This window comes from Leptodactylus fuscus, chromosome 3 (assembly GCF_031893055.1).
Source record: "Leptodactylus fuscus isolate aLepFus1 chromosome 3, aLepFus1.hap2, whole genome shotgun sequence".
In the NCBI taxonomy this organism is placed as follows: domain Eukaryota; kingdom Metazoa; phylum Chordata; class Amphibia; order Anura; family Leptodactylidae; genus Leptodactylus; species Leptodactylus fuscus.
Window position 1 is genome coordinate 74,773,008 of NC_134267.1, and position 21,054 is coordinate 74,794,061.

At 41.8% G+C, this 21,054-nt stretch overlaps 1 protein-coding gene across 11 annotated transcripts in view; it reads right to left on the reverse strand.

The window, feature by feature from the left end:
* AFDN (afadin, adherens junction formation factor) overlaps window positions 1-21,054 on the reverse strand; it is a 185,676-nt gene that overhangs the window by 147,597 nt on the left and 17,025 nt on the right. For 7 of the 11 annotated variants that reach the window (XM_075267748.1, XM_075267750.1, XM_075267743.1 and 4 more), the window contains exons 2-3: window positions 2,293-2,488; window positions 1,303-1,418 (exon numbers count right to left, since the gene is read on the reverse strand). In XM_075267748.1, the coding sequence (XP_075123849.1) occupies window positions 1,303-1,418; window positions 2,293-2,488 (312 nt within the window). The remainder of the gene's footprint in view (window positions 1-1,302; window positions 1,419-2,292; window positions 2,489-21,054) is intronic. The other 4 variants (XM_075267749.1, XM_075267746.1, XM_075267745.1 and 1 more) reach the window with 1 other exon arrangement.

Consider the following 21,054-nt stretch of genomic DNA (forward strand, 5'->3'; position numbering starts at 1 on the left):
TCCTGGGAAAAATGTATGTGCGCTATTGTGACAAAAAGTAGCCTATTGCGCAATCGAGTGTAGTGATTATGTTTGTGGAAAATTTCAGCCAAATCGGTGGAGCGGTTTTTGCGTGATTGACCGCCAAACATCCGAACATCCAGAGTCACAAACCCACAAACATTTCACATTTATAATATTAATAGGCTAGAATATATATATATATATATATATATATATATATATATATATATATATATATATATATATATATATATATATATATATATATATATATATAGGCTAGATTATATATATATATATATATATATATATATATATATATATATATATATATCCTGGTTAACCCCCAAGGGAAGCATTATTACTATCTAATTTTTACCTAGGAAATAATGTTCACTAAAGCAACAATAAAATCATTGACAACTCATGAATAAAATTTCCCTTAAATTTCCTCTTACATACAGTACTATGTAAAGTATCTGCATCTTCCCTCTTCTGTATGTAAACATTGTAGTGGCACTCAAATGCATAAATGGCTTGCTTATTGTTGGTCCATGCAACATACAAGATACCTGTACATGACTTACATCCCCAAAGGCAACTATCACAATAATAATGCTACCGCCTAAATGCCAAGTCACATGTAGTGAAGTCATACTCACAAGATCACACTATTTTCCTCTCTTACAAACCTGGACAGTACAGATACATGAAGCTGTAACTTTGGAGTAAAGTTGAAATTCAAAGGTTTAATGGGTTCAGTACAAGTTTTTCAGTCTCTCAGCGTGGAAACAGAATGATGTTTGCAGTCTGTAATAGTCTTCCAGTAGTAGCCTAAATGGTTCATGGTTAAATGGACATTACCTTAACCATCCCTTACCTACTTATGTTTGCCTAGTTGTCCATCAGTTTAACCTGCCTATAAGATGGGACCACTTTGTGTTCTGCCTGCTAGGGGCAGATTCTGAACATGATCATTTAAAAAACAAAAATTAAAAAAGACCCTACAAATGTACACAGCCATTAAAGATGTCCCTGCACTTTTTCTGAACGAGTCCTATAGACTATTTGGCCTAAACTATGCTAAAAAGGGGTTACTCTTGACAATAGCAAGTACACCATTCCCATATCGTTGGCCACTGTAAAAACCTAGACACGGCATGAAACACACTTTGGCAATGGTGGGCTAAAGCCAATGAAGACAGTAGTATGGTATAATATGGTATTATATGTAAATTGACTTTGCGGTTGGAACATGGGTTGAGAGAGCCCTACATTTATAATTTAAAAAAAAAATACCTTTGGAGGTATAATGTCATTCTCATTCTTGAGTACAAATCTTCCTTCTCTGTCATCCTTATTCCAGTTCAGCTGAACCACCAGAGGCTTCTCATCAACATCAAGTCTTCTTTCTTCTTCAAAACATTAAGCAGCAGAATAACAAATAATCTATTAACAAAACTTATAATGGTCCTCAAGTTTAAACCACATTACCAAAAATCACATTAAGTGCATAATTAGAGTTCTGGCATGCATGTTGAAATTAAGAGTGGAAGCTCAGGATATAATAACCAATGTATAACAATGGAATATTATAAGTCTAAATTCAAAACAGTGCTTGAACTCGCCCTTCTCGGGCAAAAATCCGGCAGACCTCCATTATAATCTACGGGGTCCGCAGGTTTCCACAGAAACTAAATTTTTTTTTCCTTAAGCAGTTAATTTTCCGTTTGGGTGGTCCCCAAGCAGAAATCTGAATGCAGGTGTGACTATCATAAGGGGTTATGCAATAATGCAAAAATAAATGTCCTGCTCAGTTTTGCCTCAAAATGCCTGGGTGATTCAGCTGCAAAACCCCTGGCACAAGACACAAGGCTAATGAGCAATAGAGTTGGTCAATTAATTGCAAAATAATGAAAACTGGAAGTCAGTTTATATGATTATGATTAAAATAATGGAGTAAAAGCCTTGCTGCAGAAAACCCAGGGCCAGAAAGGGAAAAGGAACTTGAGGCAGAAGACCACCTCAAATTCCTTTCCATGCTACATTATGTGAGCAGACCCTTAGGTCATCAAGAAATCCACAACTACTAAAAGCAGCCTGGCACTCAAACTAAAATATGGATTTCTGTAAAAATGCAACTTATTAATAACGGGATTAAGAGGGGTAGTCCAAAAGATTTTGTTTTGTTTTTCTCTCCACCATTCCCACCTACTGGCAAAGATCCATAATTCTTGGACAACCCCTTTAATTGATAACCAAACCCATCTAAATCAAAATAAAACTCACCACCACTGACATGAACTTCATATAAAGAGTATCGAGGAGAGGACAACATTCTCATATCAGGCCGAAACTTTTCTGCTAAAGTTTCTATGACATCTTGTGTTGTGGCCGTGCTTGAAACTCTGATGCATTTTGTAGCAAAGTTTCCTGCAGCTTTGTCTTGAAAGTAAAACCGCATAACTCCATGGAACTCCAAGTCCTAAAACACACAAAATAAACAAACATATTAGATGCAATAATGAGCTCTTTTGTTTTGCAATTAAGTAACAAATGTTTGGTACTGACTCATTGAATCGCAAGAATTTTGCTCAAAAACATAAGAAAAAGCCATATACTCACATTAAAATAGAAAGTGACAGCTAACAATTTTTTTTTTCCCTCTTAAGGCCAGAGCCCCACATGGCATAAATGCCGCAGTTCTCCGGTGGCGTTTTGCAGTCGCAGCATAGTGAATGGGATTCTAGCAAATCCCATCTCTACTTTGCATTAAAATATGTGCTGCAGACACACCACGATTCCCAAAACCGTTGCAGTTTTCGAAATCGCATACCTACAGAAAACCTGATGGTTTTCCTATAGGTATAATTGAAGCAGAAAGTCCATAGAGGAAAGCACTGCAGGAAGAACCATGATGCATTGCCGCCAGGGTTTTTCCCACAGCACTTTTTTTTACTGCTGGATGCCACATGAGGCCTTAGCCTAAAAAGGGGCCTGTCTCAAAGTATAAGTTAACTAACAGCCAGGACCACCACAGATCACCTGTTCTAGGACAGCACAGCTCCCAATAGTTTTACATGCCAGGAACTGTGCTCCTCACTGGTGGCACAAAGTGTAGCTGCGGCTTTAAGTACTACAGCAACGTGCCAATTAAGTCTATGGAACAGTGCTGTAGTACCTAAAGCCAATGCTACACTTCGATCATCAAGTGAACACCAACAGCTTCCAGTAAAGTTTACATAAGTAAAATTAAAATTTAAAGGGGGAGTGGAAATAAATAAATAAAACAAAGTTTTGGAGAGTGCATTGATCACATGGTCCTGCTGCACCTGAATAGTCCCTGTCTGATGACCTGTCCTTAAAGAAGCATTATTCTATTATGTTCGGATTTCCTCAATACATATAATTCAGCAAGTATTACCTTATTTCCCTTTTCCTACCTGAATTCTTCTCTTTTGCTAGGTATGTGCTCACAGACTGACCCCATAAAATGTAGACCCTCACTACAATTAAGATGGACTGTTCCATCAGTTCCACAATTGGAACCAGAAACTTGTGTCACAAACTACTGATGAGAAAACAGTTCCAGTCACTCAGCTATTTTGAAGGAGTACAGCGCTCAGCCTTGCTGAATGTATTCTTAAAGTTGTTTTTTAGGACACAATCGCGAGAAGCATAGGCTGCGTTCACATGGACTTGTTTGGCTTAGGAATTTGGTCAGGAAACTGACTCAAAAATCCTCCTCACCATACAGTCCTATGGTGAGGCATTTTTAGGAGGAATTTGAATCAGTTTCCTGACCAAATTCCTGAGCCAAACAACTCCGCGTGAATGCAGCCTAACTGCACTGCCCCAACAAGTATATATAGTATAGTCTGGCTGCTAGTGTATAGTAGTATAGTATATAGTAGGCTGCTCATATACTATAGTAGGCTGATACTCGAGTATATACAGTACCCTAAGGCTCTGTTGACATGGAGTTACCACGCGCGCATTCAGACACGTATACACGTGTCAGAGTGTGAGCGCTCAAAACAGATCCCATTCACTTCAATGTGTCGGCTTACGGGCGCTACACATTGAAATCAATGGGAGGCTTTTTTCCCTATTGCTTTCAATGTGATACGCGTCCTGCATGTCCGATTTTGTGTCCGGTTTAAAAAAATGGCTCCCCACAGAGAGGCAGAAGACGCTCACGGGCAGACACTTTGCAAACCCATTCAAATGACTGCCGGTTTCCGTCTCCTGACCAATTTCTTGATCAGAAGACAGAAACCTGCAACGCGGACACCAGGCACAGGTGTGAACCTGCCCTGACAGTTCACTGAAATCAGCATGTGTGGTACTACTTTATGCTGCCCTCTGTGACCAGCTCCCTTTATATGGGGTATTCACACCTCCATCGAATATATGATAGATGTTTTATTTCTGAGAAATGTATCTACACCATATGGTCAAAAATTATTGGGTCAACTACAGGAGCTTTTATGATAACCCATTCTAAAATATCATGGGAGAGTGTCTGGAAATTGTTACATATTAATCCAATATTTGGTCAGAGACTGATGGGTCTGCGCCTGAATCACAATCTCCATTGTAGCTCATCACAAAAGGTATACGAAGGAGGTTTAACTCTGGAATCTATGAAGGCCAGTCAATTTCTTCCTCACCAAACTCACCCAGCCATGGTTTTATATGGACCGTGATTTCTGCAGTGAGCCAAAGTAAAACTGGAACAGAAAATAGTCTCTCCAAAACTGTTCTTATGAAGTTAGTAGCAATCAAATGTCCATACAATTTTCATTACAAATTTCACTTAAACTAAGCGACCTAAATCAATATCTTAAAGGGAACATGTTTTAGGTTTAAGCTGCCCTAACCACAGGAAGTTTGATGAGGAAAGAAATGTCCACTCGGTAACCTGTCTTTGACGATTCTCTTCACAGCCAAACTTTACTAAATGGTTTACTCCCTATCTGTGTATATGGAAAGGCCAGTCAAGCAAGCTTAACCAGGCAGGAAGGAGCCACCCAACTTTGATCCTGCAGAAATATGGAATTACTATTGATCTTCTCTCACGTCCTAACTTTACAGAGAACACAGTGTTTGTTTGTAGTTTAGAACCACATATACATAACTCCGTACAAGAGATGTACACACAAAAGCAAGAGATTTTTAAAGATAAAATAACTGGAACAACAACACCGTAATTGTTATTAAAAAAAATTCAATGGTGTACACTGAACTTAACCATTTCCCCGTGGAGGGCACATGTAACACAATGCTACAACTTTATGTTTCTGGACATTTAATTGATTCTGAAACAGAAAGAAGGGGGTGGGGGGTTATCGTGGCAGAATCAGCACCACTTTACGCCATGTGAATGCACCCTAATATTCACAAGCCAAATAATCCTTCTGCAACTCACTCCTATTCAAGTGAAAAGAGCTGCACTCCAACACCAGCGCAGCAGCGTACAGAGTTGTGCTTGGTACAGAATGATTTCATTAAAAAGCAAATAAGTTAACACAACAACAAGTTCTAATGTTTAGTTCTAAATACCCATTAGAAGAAATGCATTTTGCATGATCCTTTTCGTTTCACACATCAGTCTTAATGGACCACAAAACCCTGACACTAAAACATATAGTCATGGCCGTAAGTGCTGGCACTCCTGAAATTTTTTCCAGAAAATGAAGTACTGGTATTTCTCCCAGAAAGTTATGTAATTACAAATATTTGTAACTGATGCTCATTCAAACTCACCTGCGGCAAGTAACAGATGTGGATAAAAATAAAAATAAATATATATATATATATATATATATATATATATATATATATATATATATATATATATATATATTATAATCACACCTGAAACCAGATAAAAAGGAGAGAACCTAAAAGAGAACCTTTAATTGGTTTAGGCACAAGCAGTTCTATATACTGCTGGAAAGCCAACAGTCAGAAGGCGTTCCTGACAGTGTCAAGAATGTCCTTCTTCACAGCAGCGCCTATCGTGCTGTACAGTGTGAGCGGGGAGGTACGCCTTCTTCCTCTGCTCACAGTATTCATCCATAGACGAGTATTATCAGGAGGGGAGGGGGCGTTCCTCCCCGCTCACACTGTACAGTGCGATAGGCGCTGCTGTGGAGAAGGACGTTCCTGACAGACTGTCAGGAACGCCCTTCTGACTGTAAAGAGCTACCAGTACCGATAGCTCTTTACTCGGGGCACAGATCGGGAAAGCCGACAGTGTGCTGAATTCAGCGCACTGTCTGCTTTCCAGCAGTATATAGAACTGCCTGTGCCCAAAGTCATGAAAGGTCCTCCTTAACTCAATCTTTGCAGTGCGTGTACGTAACAGTCTAAGCATAAAGAACAGAGAGAGGAGAAGAGAACTGTAAAAGGACTGGAGATCCAAAATTATGGAAAAATATCAACTATCTAAATGTTACAAGTTCATCTCCAGAGATCAGTTTCTTTGCTCATGCTGTGCAACAAAGAGAAAAAAAAAAAAAAAAAAAAAAAAAAAAAAAAAAAAAAGTTTACAACCCATGGCGCCGTAGCCAATCTGTGTAAAAAAAAAAAAGAAAAAGACAAGGCCAGCACATCCCAGGCTTATACAATGATCTAGTGCTTCTCAGCAAATTCTATAACAGCGGTCCTCAAACTATGGCCCGTGTGCCACATGCGGCCACTCAAGTACATTTATCCGGCCCGCCGTGAGCCGATCGCTGCTTTCAGTTATATGTGCAAATGCACATACAACTGAAGACTATCAATCGCGGCCTACAGTGACTGCAGAGAGTGACCTCTGCCCCGACGCAGGCACAATGGCGTCATCACGCGTGCAGCCTGGTGGAGGATTCGTAGCGGCTCTTGATGGGTAAGTATGATAGAGTCCACTGTGGAGATCACTGCCTAATACGTGTCCAGCTGTCACCAAACAAGAGGAAGAGGAGACTCCACAGACTGTTATACCCCAAACTACCCGCCCCACCTCCCCATATAGCAGTCACCAACTAAGAGGAAGAGGAGACTCCACGGACTGTTATACCCCAAACCACCCGCCCCACCCCACCTCCCCATATAGCGGTCACCAACTAAGAGGAAGACGAGACTCCACGGACTGTTATACCCCAAACCACCCACTCCACCCCCAGCCCCCACCCCCATACTCTCCCCCTCGACTCCAACTCCCAGACACACACTTTACTAGCTTTGGCAATGCCAAATATCTATTCGAACGTGCCAATAAAGCCGATTTGATTTGAGTGTGTGTGTGTGTTGTACTGAGGAGCATATAATACAGTGGGGTGGAGGGGTGCACTGAGGAGCATATAATATAGTGGGGCGGTACTGAGGCACAGATAATACTGTGTGTGGGGGGCGTACTGAGGAGTAGATAATACTGTGTGTGGGAGGGCCTACTGTGGAGCATATAATTTATTTTTTTAAACTAGATTTTGGCCCTCCAGTGGTTTGAGGGACAGTGAACTGGTCCCCTGTTTGAAAAGTTTGAGGACCCCTGTTCTACATTACTGAACATGAGGATCTTAGTATACATATTGATCAAGGTGCCTAAGCCCACAAGCCACTTCACGGCGACCTCTTTATAGTGAGTCCATACTCTTAATCATAGAAATAAAGGAGTAAGTGTGCTATATGGGAAAAACATGGATAGGACACAGATCTCGGCCATGGTTGTCAGCAAGAGGCCTATGATAGAGCTTTTTGGTAAAGCACATCATTTTGCTACTTACAAAAAACAACAAAGAAAAGAACACAGTACCAACAGTCAAATACAGTGGAGGTTCAAAGAAGTTTATGGCGGGTGTTTTTGTCGTCTCTAGCACTGGGTGCCTTGACTGTGTGCCAGACATCATGAAATCTTAAGGAGGACCTTTCATGTCCTTTGGTGCATGCATTTTATATACCGCTAGAAAGCAGAAAGTGTGCTGAATTCAGCGCACTGTCTGCTTTCCCGATATGTGCCTTGGAGAAAGAGATACCTGTGTAATTACAAAGTTACATAGTAGATGAGGTTGGATGAAGACATCAGTCCATCAAGTCCAACCTATAACCCTACAATCCCCCACATTGTTCATCCAGGGGAAGGCAAAAAAAAAAAACAAAAAAAAACAAAAAAACCATGAGGCAGTCAGTATAAAAACCCTGGATCAAGGTGTCCTTAAAACCTTAAAATCTAGAGTCCATAACCTGGAATCCGCCATCACCACTTCCTGGGGCAGAGAGTTCCAGAGCCTCGCTGTTCTTATTGTGAAGAATTCCCTTCTATGTTGCTGATGAAACCTTCTCTCCTCCAGACGTAGAGGATGTCCCCTTGTCACAGTCACTGGCCTAGGAGTAAAAAGATCCTTAGGCTAAGTTCACACATGAATTACGTAACTGTAGGAGTAAATAAAATATAACTATTAATAATCTTTCTTAAAAATGGCCTCAATTTATTTAATGTTTTTTAAATATTTTCTTTAAAAAAACTGTACTATGACCTCATTGATAAATGGTAACCAATAATTATTAAGTCAATCCCTGTCTGGTACAGCCATTAACAGTTTCATTCCCTGATAGTGTGCCAGGAGCTAATCTGGTATGCCCCAGTACACCTATATATCCCTGGAACTCTAGATGAAATCAGGTGCGAGGAAATCTAGATACAAATCCCTAGTGGTTCCACATAGGCTGTGAGTAAGGCCAGAGGGAGGTCCTGGAGGCGAAAGCTCTGTGAGTAGTCTCTGTTACTGACAAATTAACCCCCGTATATGATAATGACAGCAGGAGCTATATTGAAACGGAGGATATTCAATACAGTACAGTCTCACGTTCTCACAAGCCGTATTCCACTCAACTACACCTCACACAATGCCCTACTGATCTCAAGTATGCTCCAATTGCCTATGTTAACATTGTTGCCACTTAGGGTATAGTTACATTAGCACTATTAGTCTCTATTCATGGGCTACGTATCCTAACTAGATAAATACAATATATGGTCCCTGATGTATCCACCACCTATTGTATAAGTTTTCCCTCACACTTCCCTCAACGCGTTTCGCTAGGGGTCTAGCCTAGCTCATCAGGAGGATGATAATGCAAGAGATGATAATATTTGCAGTTAAAACTGCATTTCTCTGCATTACTCTGTAGGACACAGTATCAATATGTGATCATCATCCTCCTGATGAGCTAGGCTAGACCCCTAGCGAAACGCGTTGAGGGAAGTGTGAGGGAAAACTTATACAATAGGTGGTGGATACATCAGGGACCATATATTGTATTTATATAGTTAGGATACGTAGCCCATGAATAGAGACTAATAGGGCTAATGTAACCATACCCTAAGTGGCAACAATGTTAACATAGGCAATTGGAGCATACTTGAGATCAGTAGGGCATTGTGTGAGGTGTAGTTGAGTGGAATACGGCTTGTGAGAACGTGAGACTGTACTGTATTGAATATCCTCCGTTTCAATATAGCTCCTGCTGTCATTATCATATACGGGGGTTAATTTGTCAGTATCAGAGACTACTCACAGAGCTTTCGCCTCCAGGACCTCCCTCTGGCCTTACTCACAGCCTATGTGGAACCACTAGGGATTTGTATCTAGATTTCCTCGCACCTGATTTCATCTAGAGTTCCAGGGATATATAGGTGTACTGGGGCATACTAGATTAGCTCCTGGCACACTATCAGGGAATGAAACTGTTAATGGCTGTACCAGACAGGGATTGAATTAATAATTATTGGTTACCCTTTATCAATGAGGTCATAGTACAGTTTTTTTAAAGAAAATATTTAAAAAACATTAAATGAATTGAGGCCATTTTTAAGAAAGATTATTAAAAGTTATATTTTATTTACTCCTACAGTGATTTAGTCTTTATGTGAGTAACTACCCGTCAGTGATAAACACATGAATTACGTGTGGCAAAATTTGATCTGGGAAAAAAAAACCGCTTCCTAATTGAGAAGCGTTTTTTTGGACCTTAAGGCGTTTTTTGAAGCGTTGTCTGGAGCGGTTTTTGGTTAAAAAAAAAAAAAAAAAAGTTTCAGAAAACGCCAGGCAGTTTTTCCCTCCCGGGAAGTGAATAGACTGTAAAAAACCGCGTTGCTATTTTTGGTCGTGGTTTTTGCGCACAATATTGTAAGTGTGGCCGTACCAGTGATTTGTATAAAGGCATAACTATGCTCTTGTCATGAGAATCTAGACCTCTTTTGATGCATCCCATAATTTTATTTGCCTTGGCAGCAGCTGCCTGACACTGGTCATTAAAGGTAAGCTTGCTGTACACCAGAATCACCAAGTCTTTTTTTTTTGTCAGTCTTCGGGTGCATTCACACTGAGTATACGCTAAGCTCTTTTTGAACGTAAAACACGTTCATAATGAGTGCGTACAAAGCAGATCCCATTCATTTCTATGGGAGCCGGCATACGTGCGCTCCCCATTGAAATGAATGGGCTGCTTTTTTTCCCTATTCCTTTCAATGTGATATGTGCATATACTCCGCGTGAATGCACCCTTACTCCGTAATTTACTATTGAGTACATAAACATTAATTTTATTATGTCAACCAAAGTGCATAACCTTACATTTGTCAACATTAAACTTCATTTGCCAAGTCTCCTCCCATGCTTCCAGCTTCCTTAGATCCCCTTGTAATATTCTACTATCCTCCTCATTATTGTTTACCTTACAAAGTTTAGTATCATCTACAAACATGAACACCCTGCTTTGTAAACCCTCTACCACAGGGGTGCCCAATATGTCGATCGCGATCTACTGGTAGATCGCAAAGGACGTATGGGTAGATCGCGGGATGCAGGGATTCCCGGTGTCTGCTTGTTCACAGTGCAGGCTGAGAGTCCTCTCCGGACACTGCCGCAGCCCCAGCCTGCCAGTGACCAGAGATAACTCTCAGCCTGCGCTATGAACAGACAGACACCGGGGATCCCTGGGCGACCATAGAACGCCGCTGTCTCCTGCGCTCATGATCCGCCCGGCCCCGCCCACATACCTGGCCCCGCCCACAGACATGCCCGGCTCCGTCTACAAGTCCGCCCAGTCCCGTCCATAGGCCCGCCCGGCCCCGCCCTAGTAGATGTTTTGCCTTGGTCATCTAATAAAGTAGCTCACACTCTGAAAAAGTGTGAGCACCCATGCTCTACCAGGTCATGAATAAAGATAAGATAAAGATATTAAACAGGAGAAGACCTAATACTGACCCCTGTGGCACCCTACTGGTGACTGTGACTCAGTCTGAGTATCTACCATTAACAAGTACCCTCTGTTTCCTATCAGCGAGACAATTGCTAATCCAAATGCATATATGTTTTCCTCCAGTCCAAACATTCTTCACTGACAGAAGGGCACTCTTGACAATCTAGCTGGGAACGCCCCTCCTGACAGTACTGTTCATACCTCTATACTTTTAGAGGGGGTGTTCCTTACTGCCCAGCCATGATGTTAAAGGGATTCTACCATTAAAACCCTTTATTTTGTAGATAAGACGTCGGAATAGCCTTTAGAAAGGCTATTCGTTTCTTACCTTTAGATGTGATCTCCGCCGCGCCGTTCCTTAGAAATTTTTTACCGGTATGCAAATTAGTTCTCTCGGAGACACTAGTAGTAGTAGAACTATGGCCACGGGCATGCGCAGTCAGCTCTACTAGTGTCTCATTGGCAGAGCCAACTGCGCAGGCGTTTGAGGTGACGCCGAAGAAAGAAGGGGAGGATCCAGCAGAAGATAGAGGCGTCGCAGGATCGTGTTCTCGAGCAGCAGTGGGGATGCCCCCATCGCATTCCCAGCGCTGGGGCCCGCCCCCATCGCTGCGAGAGAACTAATTTGCATACCGGTAAAAACCGGTATTTCTAAGGAACGGCGCGGCGGAGATCACATCTAAAGGTAAGAGACGAATAGCCTTTCTAATCCCTTTAAGCTGTGAGGAATGCCCCCCTCCCCCCAGTACTAGTCTACAACAGTACTGTCAGGAGGGGGTGTTCCCTGATACACTGTCATGAACGCCCTTCTGAGGAAGAGCTATCAGTAATTGCAGGAAATACCAACAGTGCACTGTTGCTTTTATAGCAGTATGTAATAGTGTACATCTCTGAGGACATGAAAGGTTCTCTTTAAGCAGCATTCACACTGAGTAATGCTGGCGTTTTTTGTGCTTATTTTGGCACGTAGCGCCGCGTAAACGCCGCATTTACGCCGTACAACGCGACCGCAAAATAGCACGGTGCAAACGCGGCGCTACGTGCCAAAATAAGCACAAAAAACGCCAGCGTTACTCAGTGTGAATGCTGCCTTAAAGAGGTTTTCTGGGAAGAAATTTTTTTTCTAGTGCTAGTAATGGGTTAATAAGTACACCCATATACGTTTAGCAGTGTTTGGAGTGATTTCTTGGCGAGTCTGGTTGCTGCTGGCATCCTCTGCATTTGTTTACACGGCGTAACTTCCTGCTGTGCAGCTTCCTGTGTAGCTTCTACACTTGTTCCCTCTCAGGGCTTGTTCACATCTGCGCCCGGTCTCCGTTCTGCAGGTTTACGTTTCCTGCACAAAACAGAGGCAGGAGACGGAAACCTGCAGGGCTCTCACCCATTCATTTGAATGGGTTTGAAAGCTGTCCGGCCGTGAGAGTTTTATGCTTTCCGCCGCGAAACCGTTTTTTTTTAAATCCGGACACAGAGTCAGACATGCAGTACTCTGTGTCCAGTTTAAAAAAAAAAAAAAAAAAAAACGGTTTCGCGGAGAAGAGCATAAAATGCTCACTGCCGGACCTGGTCTGTGGTTTCTGTCTTCTTGCATGCAGAAGATGGAAACCACAGAACAGAGACCCGAACGCAGGTGTGAACCTAGGGTCACTCAGTTACACTCCCCTTTCCTGTCTCACTAGCTAAACTAATCTGCCCACTACTAGCAGAGGAAGAGGGGAGGAGCCGTTCCCGGACACAGGAAGGCTTGGTAAGTATTGATGGGAATTAGGGGGTAATGGGGGAGTAATGGTGACATTCCGTTTTGGAAGCTGTGAAACGGACCGCCACCGGATTATCAGAAAGTGTCCCTGGGGCGGTTACATGAGTGCTCCGGGATATGGGTAAAGATTTTTTTATTTTATTTTTTTTTATTTTTTTTACACACTGCTTGCACCCTAAACTTGCCCGTACAAAATGGTTGCATTCTTGGGGAATTACAACTAATTGCAACTTTGAGGCTTTGCAAACACAACTTGAAACCAGTCCATCTAAATCTATACTTCAAGAGATAAAAAGCACTGTGATCCTTCCCTTCAGAGCACTACTGTGTGCCCAAACAGAAGTTTACATCCACATATACAACTTTTGTACCCATGCTAACCCACTTAATAATTTTAGCATCTTTCTATTCACACAAAGTGGGCAGAACATATTGGGCACTGAAATGGCATATTTCTTTAAAAATTTCAATTTTCACTTTGTATATTAATCTCTCACAAGAAATATCTTGCAGCCTATGGGCTTAAATGTTGACTTTAAGGTACAAGCCCATTTGTAGAGTGTTGCCTATAATGAGTATTCACAAGTTTTCACAAGGGGTTAATTGAGAGAAAGCACCCCACAGTTTGTTAAACAATTTTGTCTGAACACGGAAATACCCCATATGTGGTCATAATCTGCTGTATGAGTATATGGAGGGGCTAAGAATGGAAAGTGTACCATTTTGCTTTTGGAGGGCAGATTTTGCTGGAACAGTTTACAGGTGCCATGTCACATTTGCAGAGCCCCTAAAGTACCAAAACAATGGAAAGCCCCTAATAGTGACCCCACTTTGGAAACTACATCCCTTGCAGAATTCATCAAGGGGTATAGTAAGCATTTTAAGCTCACAGCTCTTTCACATATTTTATTAACATTGGGATGTAAAAATGAAAAATTACATTTTTTTGTCCAATAATTTGTCCATTTAGCGCCATATTTTCAATTTTTCCAAGTGGTTAAAGAAGAAAAAACACCCCACAGTTTGTTACACAATTTCTCCTGAACACAGAAATACCCCATATGTGGCCATATTCTGCTGTGTAGGTACATGGTGGGGTTCAGAATGGAAAGAGCACTATTTTGCTTTTGGAGGGCAGATGTGGTTGGAATAGTTTAGGTACCATATTGTATTTGTTAAGCCCCTTATCAATACAATTGAAACCCTTCAAAAGTAACCACATTTAAGAAACTATACCCATTGTGGGGAAATTGCTCAGGTAGATGCTTGTAGCAGTGCAGGAAACAGGGACACAGACACTGGGTTGCACAGAAGTTCAGGCTTTATTCACTTGTAATGCATACACTGCCTTTGCAAAGGCACAAATAACCAAAACAAAACCCTTCTCGGCTGAGAACTAAGGGGGCATTCACACTACCGTCGGTGTCCGCAGGGTTTTTCTATCCGCTTGAGAAGTCGGACATCTTCACTTGCGGACAGGGAAGGACGGGCATGGAGTGCAAAAGAACGCACCCGATGCCCATTGAAATGAATGACAGGTGTCACGGACACAGTTAGTGTCCGCTCCTAATGTCCGTGACAGATTTTGTGCGGACACTAGGAGTGGACACTACCTGTCGGACACCGACGGTAGTGTGAACGCTCCCTAACTTAAATATAAGGAAACTTTTCCCTGACTATACAGGAGACTGGCTACCAGACTCCCACTTTGGCAACAACAACGGGTGGCACAGTACCTGCTCTGTAGGTTTGGTCTGGACAGGTCAGCTCTGTCAGCGTGGTGCCACACTCCTAGTCTTCACACACATACTAATATCAGGCCTTGATTAGTCAGTTGACCCGTCTTCCCAGACCATACCCTTCACTCTCGCACACTGTCAAGGAATGTATCGAGTAGTATTATCATTTTAAGCCTAAAGATGCTTCTGAAAAATTAATGTACAAAGTGGAAAATTAATTTTTTAAAGAAATATGCAATTTCAGTGACTATGTTGCTAATGTTGCAGCGACTTTGTGGCATCAGAGACCTGCACTTCTAAAACTACTAAGTGGGCTATCCCGGGGGTCATTTCTTGTATATTTTCCCTCATAAGCTGTAAATCTGGGATGTCCGCTGATATACGCTTGCACAGCTTATACATTACCTTCCTGCTGCAGCCAGTTGTATTCTAATGATTTGGTGATTTTTGTCTTCACATTGTACAAGCTATATTTTCTTTATTACCTTTTAATACCTTTTATTAACTCTGTGTTGCTAGAGGGAGGGAGGGGGGAGATTTTGGCATAGTCTTTTACCTTTTAAATTTTTTGCAATACAGCATACAGTATAATTAACATGTTACCCTTACTCTGCAGGTCGGTACGATTACGGCGATACCTCATTTATATTTTTTTTTATGTAAAGTAATTATTACATAAAATGTAATGTAATTTTTATGTAATTATGTAGTAATTCTGCAGAACAAAAATACATTTCGGGACATAAATCAATGATTTTTCCATCGCCAAATGAGATGGATGACATTTTTATTTTTCAATTGACACTTAATTGAGGGTTTATTTTTTGTGGGACAACCTGTACTTTTCATTGGTACTGGTTTGGGTTACGTAAGACTTTGATTACTTTTATAGCATGTTTTGTAAGGTGAGATGGCGAAAAATCATTACTTCCGGTGGATTTTTTTCCAGTTTTGTTTTTTTTTTTACAACATTCACCGTGTACGTTAAATATTGTTTGTTAACAGGTTGTAACGATGCGATGCATTCTTTTTATAAATTAAGGGTTTGTTTTTGTTTTTTTTAATTTTTTTTAATACAATTCATTTTCTATAGTAAAAAGGGAATTTTGTGGACTTTATAACTTAAATTTTTTTCGAACTTATTTATTTATTTTTATTTTTTTTATATATGTCCCTTTTATGACATTTGAATCAGCAATGATTTGATTGCTGATTCATTATTACAGACTGCATGTGTCTTGCAGTCTATACAGGAAGTCAGCCTATGCAGATGCTCAGATGCTATGTCCAAGGTCGTTAAGGGGTTAACATACCAGTCACATGCTGTAGCAAATTCTACATATATATAAACCTCTCTCTAAATTATGACACAGCTACTTCGTTTTGTCTTTCAAGAATTGGTGAAAACCAAACGATGTCAATTAAACTCAATGACATCTGAAAGGGGTTTTAAGGGCAAAAAAACCCAAAATCTTTTAAAAAGGGCCTGTTTGTTTCTGCCCGTCGCTTTTTGGGATGTGACTCCTCTGCATATGTCTGCTTGGGCTCAATCTCAGGCTTCTCCCCTTCCCTTATTTGCCCAATTGCAATCAGTTAATATCCTGCTGACTGCCACTGCCCCGGGCCCACCCCCTTATGTTAGGGCTTGGGACTCTCTGCCGCTGATTGGGATCGCTGTTTTCTACTCTCACACAAGCTGCCTTTACCCTGTAGCGCTCAAGAGAAAAATTTTAAACTGCTGACCCGATGATATCGGTGCCCTACCCTCCTCCATAAAATTTACCCCTCGGTCTCTGACCGGTGTTGGCGCTGTGGTACTGCTGAGGGTTCTCTCTTGCATATCTGGTGGGAGTGTGGGGAGATTTGACCCTTTTGGATGTCTGTTTACCTGTACGAGAAGGTCTCTCGCCGCTCTCTGACACCCTCCCCACAAGTGGCTCTCCTCTCCCTCATCCCTGGCAAACTTTCTAGTGTTAAAGGTGATATCCTGCGCCATTTCCTTACGGCCGCCAGGACGGTTATCCCCCTCCACTGGCGTAATGCCACTCCTCCCTCAATGTCGGAATGGTTTCAAGAATTTCCCCTTACTCGTAGGATGGAGTATTTAGTAGCGATGGATCTACCCGATTCCTCCAAATTTGAAGCCCTCTGGCGGCCGTGGGTGGAGTTCCAGGAGTCCTCGGACTTCTCTGCCCTGTTTGCTTGGCTTCCCCCCTGTGCTTTTCCCCCCCCCCCGTCTTTTCTGTTTGCCTCTCTATACTGGTCTATGGTCTTTGTATTTCCCCCTCCTTTTGTGCGATTGTCTGGTATTCCCCCCCCCCCCCATCTTTTGATCCCTAGTGCGTGGACTTTGCTTTGTCGTTCTCTTGTTCCCTTTTTCCTTTCTCTTTCTTTTGTTCTCTCTCTTTGTCTTCTTCCTATGTTTAGTCCTTAGTTGACCTGTTTGGTTTGTTATTTTTAGGAGGACTGTGTTCTCCCTGAATGGGTTTCCCACTTAAGAATGCTTTATTCTGAGGCCCTGTGTGGCCCCTGTTTCTTTTTGGGGGTTTTGGTACCCTCGTTGTTTGTTTGGTTCCTTTTTTTTCTTGTTTGTGTGTCTGTTTGTTTCTTAATTCTTGTAAAAATTTTCGGGAACTGCCATTAAGTAAAATGGCGAGTGAGCCTGCGCAGTAGCACTCCGGAGGGAAGCACTACTACGCAGGCGTGGGATTTGAAGAGAAGAAGCCGGAAGACGACACGGAACCAGAGGGCGTTACTACAAGAAGACCGAAGAGGCAGGCGTGCCCGAAGCCGACGTCACATCGTGCATCCCCGCCCATGGTGCACGTTCGGTAAGATTAGCATATATGTTTTAATGCTTTTATTTAAAAACGGGACTGGGATTTAAATACAACATTTACGGTGCCTGAATAGCCTTTTTAAAGGCTATTCACACATATGTGGGGCTCTATTAGCATCATTTTGCTGATAGAGCCCCTTTAACGGTCATCTTCTTGTCCAGACTTCCTTCCGCAGCGACGGCTCCACATGGCAACACACCGCGAAAAGCAAGTGAACCCCTAAACCCCATGTATTTTTTGAAAGTAAACAACCTGAAGATTACATATGTCTCAATGGGTTATCAATAGCCACATCCACCTTCATGGAGCTTTGTGACAAACATAATCTTTTGAAAAAAAAAAAATGCACTAACACATATTTGCACCTTAAACTCATGTCCAACCTCACATTCATATACAAAATAGATTTAAAATAATAGCTTAAGGTGTAGACAATGCGTATATATACTATATGTACTGCAAACATCAACTACAACAAGAGCTCAGACTCCCAAAAACACTAATACAGAAGACAGGCAGGATTTTGCAGTTATTCACTAATATGTTAAAAAGATATCCTGCAGCTAGGAAACTGACCGACACCAAAATCTAACTTTTTGAGATTGCACAGCATACCGTATGTAAAAACACAACTTATTATTTCATGTATACAAGCACCTTCATGCAACTTTGCAGCAAACAGAGATTGCAAGCAAAAATTGCACAAAAATTCATATTTGTAACTTAAGTGCGGCTCAAGCAATCCCTTTCTGCAAACAAAATGTATAGTCCAAAAAAAACGCAATAAGTGAGGAGTTCATACATTCCACACATGTATATATTTACAGGGGTGGGTGTTAAAGAAATGCCAAAGTCGCAGAAATGCGCCAACCCATTTTGTGCATGTAAATTAAATAGGACTTTACGTTCATCTCTAGTGACAATCGTTATTACTATTATTTTAGCGTGTAACGGACATTGCTTAGAGATGTGTTTTACTGTAGAAACCTCAGGTATGGACAGGAATTAGGTGAAATGTAAACTTTATCCATGACTTTGTGTATATGTTGTATAAGTGTTTGGTGCGACTTTTTGGCACTGGGACCTGGGCAATGGTAAACGCCTGGGTCACAGCGCCAAAAAACATCCATGTTATGTTCAGAGGGTATTACATAAGAATACTCCTCTAGTAAGGCTCAGGGGGAAATTACATCATACCCGTATGTGACAAACAGAGAGCAAAAGTATAGTATGAACGCTGATTGATAGGAGAGGGGGTAACCGGGACTGAAGTTAATGCTACCCCCCTCCTGGGGTCACATACAAATTAGACACAGAGATGAGAAGGATTCCTCACCTCTGTGCACGCTGCAGAGTGAGGCTCCTCCCCCCTCCCCTTCTACTAGAGTTCACTCAATACTTCCCGAGATGGTGGGGAGGGGACAGGACACTTTAGAGTCCTGTATCTCAGGACTGTAGGGGCCAATCATAATGAGAATCTCATCTTTAAAATGATACCAAGACCTTCATGATAACACTTACAGTTATGGAGAAAATTGCTGTTAAAAATGCTGTTGGAAATTGAGATCTTCAATGGGAACTCAATGCTGAATAGCTTTTTCAGCAGTGAATCGCTCCGTAAACCATTAAGATAGCAGATTCCAGTCCTAAGATATCGGCATTAGTAGCAAGGACGTATTAACTACGCCCTCGGCTACAGAAGTGTCACCCTGGGAGGACGCAGAGCTATGTCTTTCATGTGTATGTGTTCTAGGGAAACAGTGGCGATTTAACTTTTTAAAAAAAAAATAAAAAATGTATTTATACTGTATTTAATAGACCCCCCCTATGATCACTAATGCATTGCAAAATACCACAACTTTTAGTAGGCTGCATAGAGCAGCCTGTAATAGAAGAAATGCTGGAGACAAGCTTGTGAGCCTTCAATAGAGTCACGGCAGAGGATCGCTGGCCTCAAATCTCATTATTGGGACAGGCGATCCTACCCAAAATGTGGGCCTTAAAGGGGTTGTCCCATCTCAAGGATCCTATCTATACTGCTAGATTATGTGGATTTAAGACTGTTCCTAAATATATTGCTTAAGCAAAACTGCTTTGTTTGGTTGCTGAGATTATTCACTTCATTGTTTACAGTGTGTTTCCATAACCACTGGCCTGGGGATGGTTTTATCTCCCTGCCCAGGACAAGTGATGTAGCTCCCTGCTCTCAGGGAAGGGTCGGGGGAGCTGAGTGCTCAGGACTTGGGAGCTTGTATTTCTGAGCTGTTTATCTCTGGCTCTTCCAGTTATCAGTTGGCTCTTTGAATTTTGCTGATAAGGGCTGAGACAGGGAGTCCATTAAACACAGAGCTAAAAGTGAGTATATTGCAAGCTGACTCGTGGTCCTGTAGCATGTAAATTTGGGAATTCTCATCACCTAACAAATCCAGCTCTGCTATATCAGCTTCATATTGTGAATCTTCCAGTGATACTGTGCTAATTTATTTACAACCATCCCTCATTACTGTCTGCAAACATGTACTGCTATGAAGAGAGATAGCAGAGCTGGCTTTTTCTGTGAGATAGCAAATGAAACCACGCCCACCAATTTACCAAGAAAAACCAGGATGTGAACAGAGCACACAGCCTCCATGGTGGTGAACAGGGGAGTTGGGAATACCCCTTTAACCCCTTCAAACAAAAGCAATTTTATTTTTTTTAAAGGCATCATAACATTACAAATATTATAGAAATTTGGTATTGCCGTGATCGAACTGACCCACAGAATACAAATAACTTTTTTTTTTTTTTTTTTTAATAAATTTTTTATTTATAAACATTTTACAAATAAGCAAAACACAGGACAAAACAACAACAAGGCAGGCCCAGAGCTAACGGACCCACAACCCAAGCCACACACAAGGACCCAGCAAAACAGGACAAAGGGAGAAAGGAGTCGGAAGGGTGGAAGGGGGAAGATGAGAAAGGGGTAGAGGAAGAGAGAGGAAGAGGAGGGGGGACAGAAGGACAACCCCGAAATCGGAAAGGCGGGAAGGAGGAGAGACCAACCACGAGCCACGAGAAGAAATCCAAGAGAATACGTCCGACGAGATCAGAACCAGAGTAACCTCCTCAAGTAACAAACGAGATCAAAAACGGGGAATCAGGCAGAGAGAAGAGGAAGTGAAAGTGAGAACTAGAACCTCCCCGGGTTTGAGCTCCAAGTTGCAACTATACCTCACATCAGGGTGTCTGAGAGGGCCAAATGCCAGGGCTCCATAGGAAGAAAAAGAAGGGGACGGGGAGAAAAAAAAACCCCAAAAAAGACAAGGTACAGGAGAAGGGAGACGGGAGGAACAAACAAGCGAGACCGCTCCAGGCTAATCCAGAGCGGACAACAAAAAGAACAGTGGGAGAAAACCCACTAACGCAGGTCTCGAGGACGCACCGCAGTACGCCCTCAGAGAGCATAACATCTCATTTT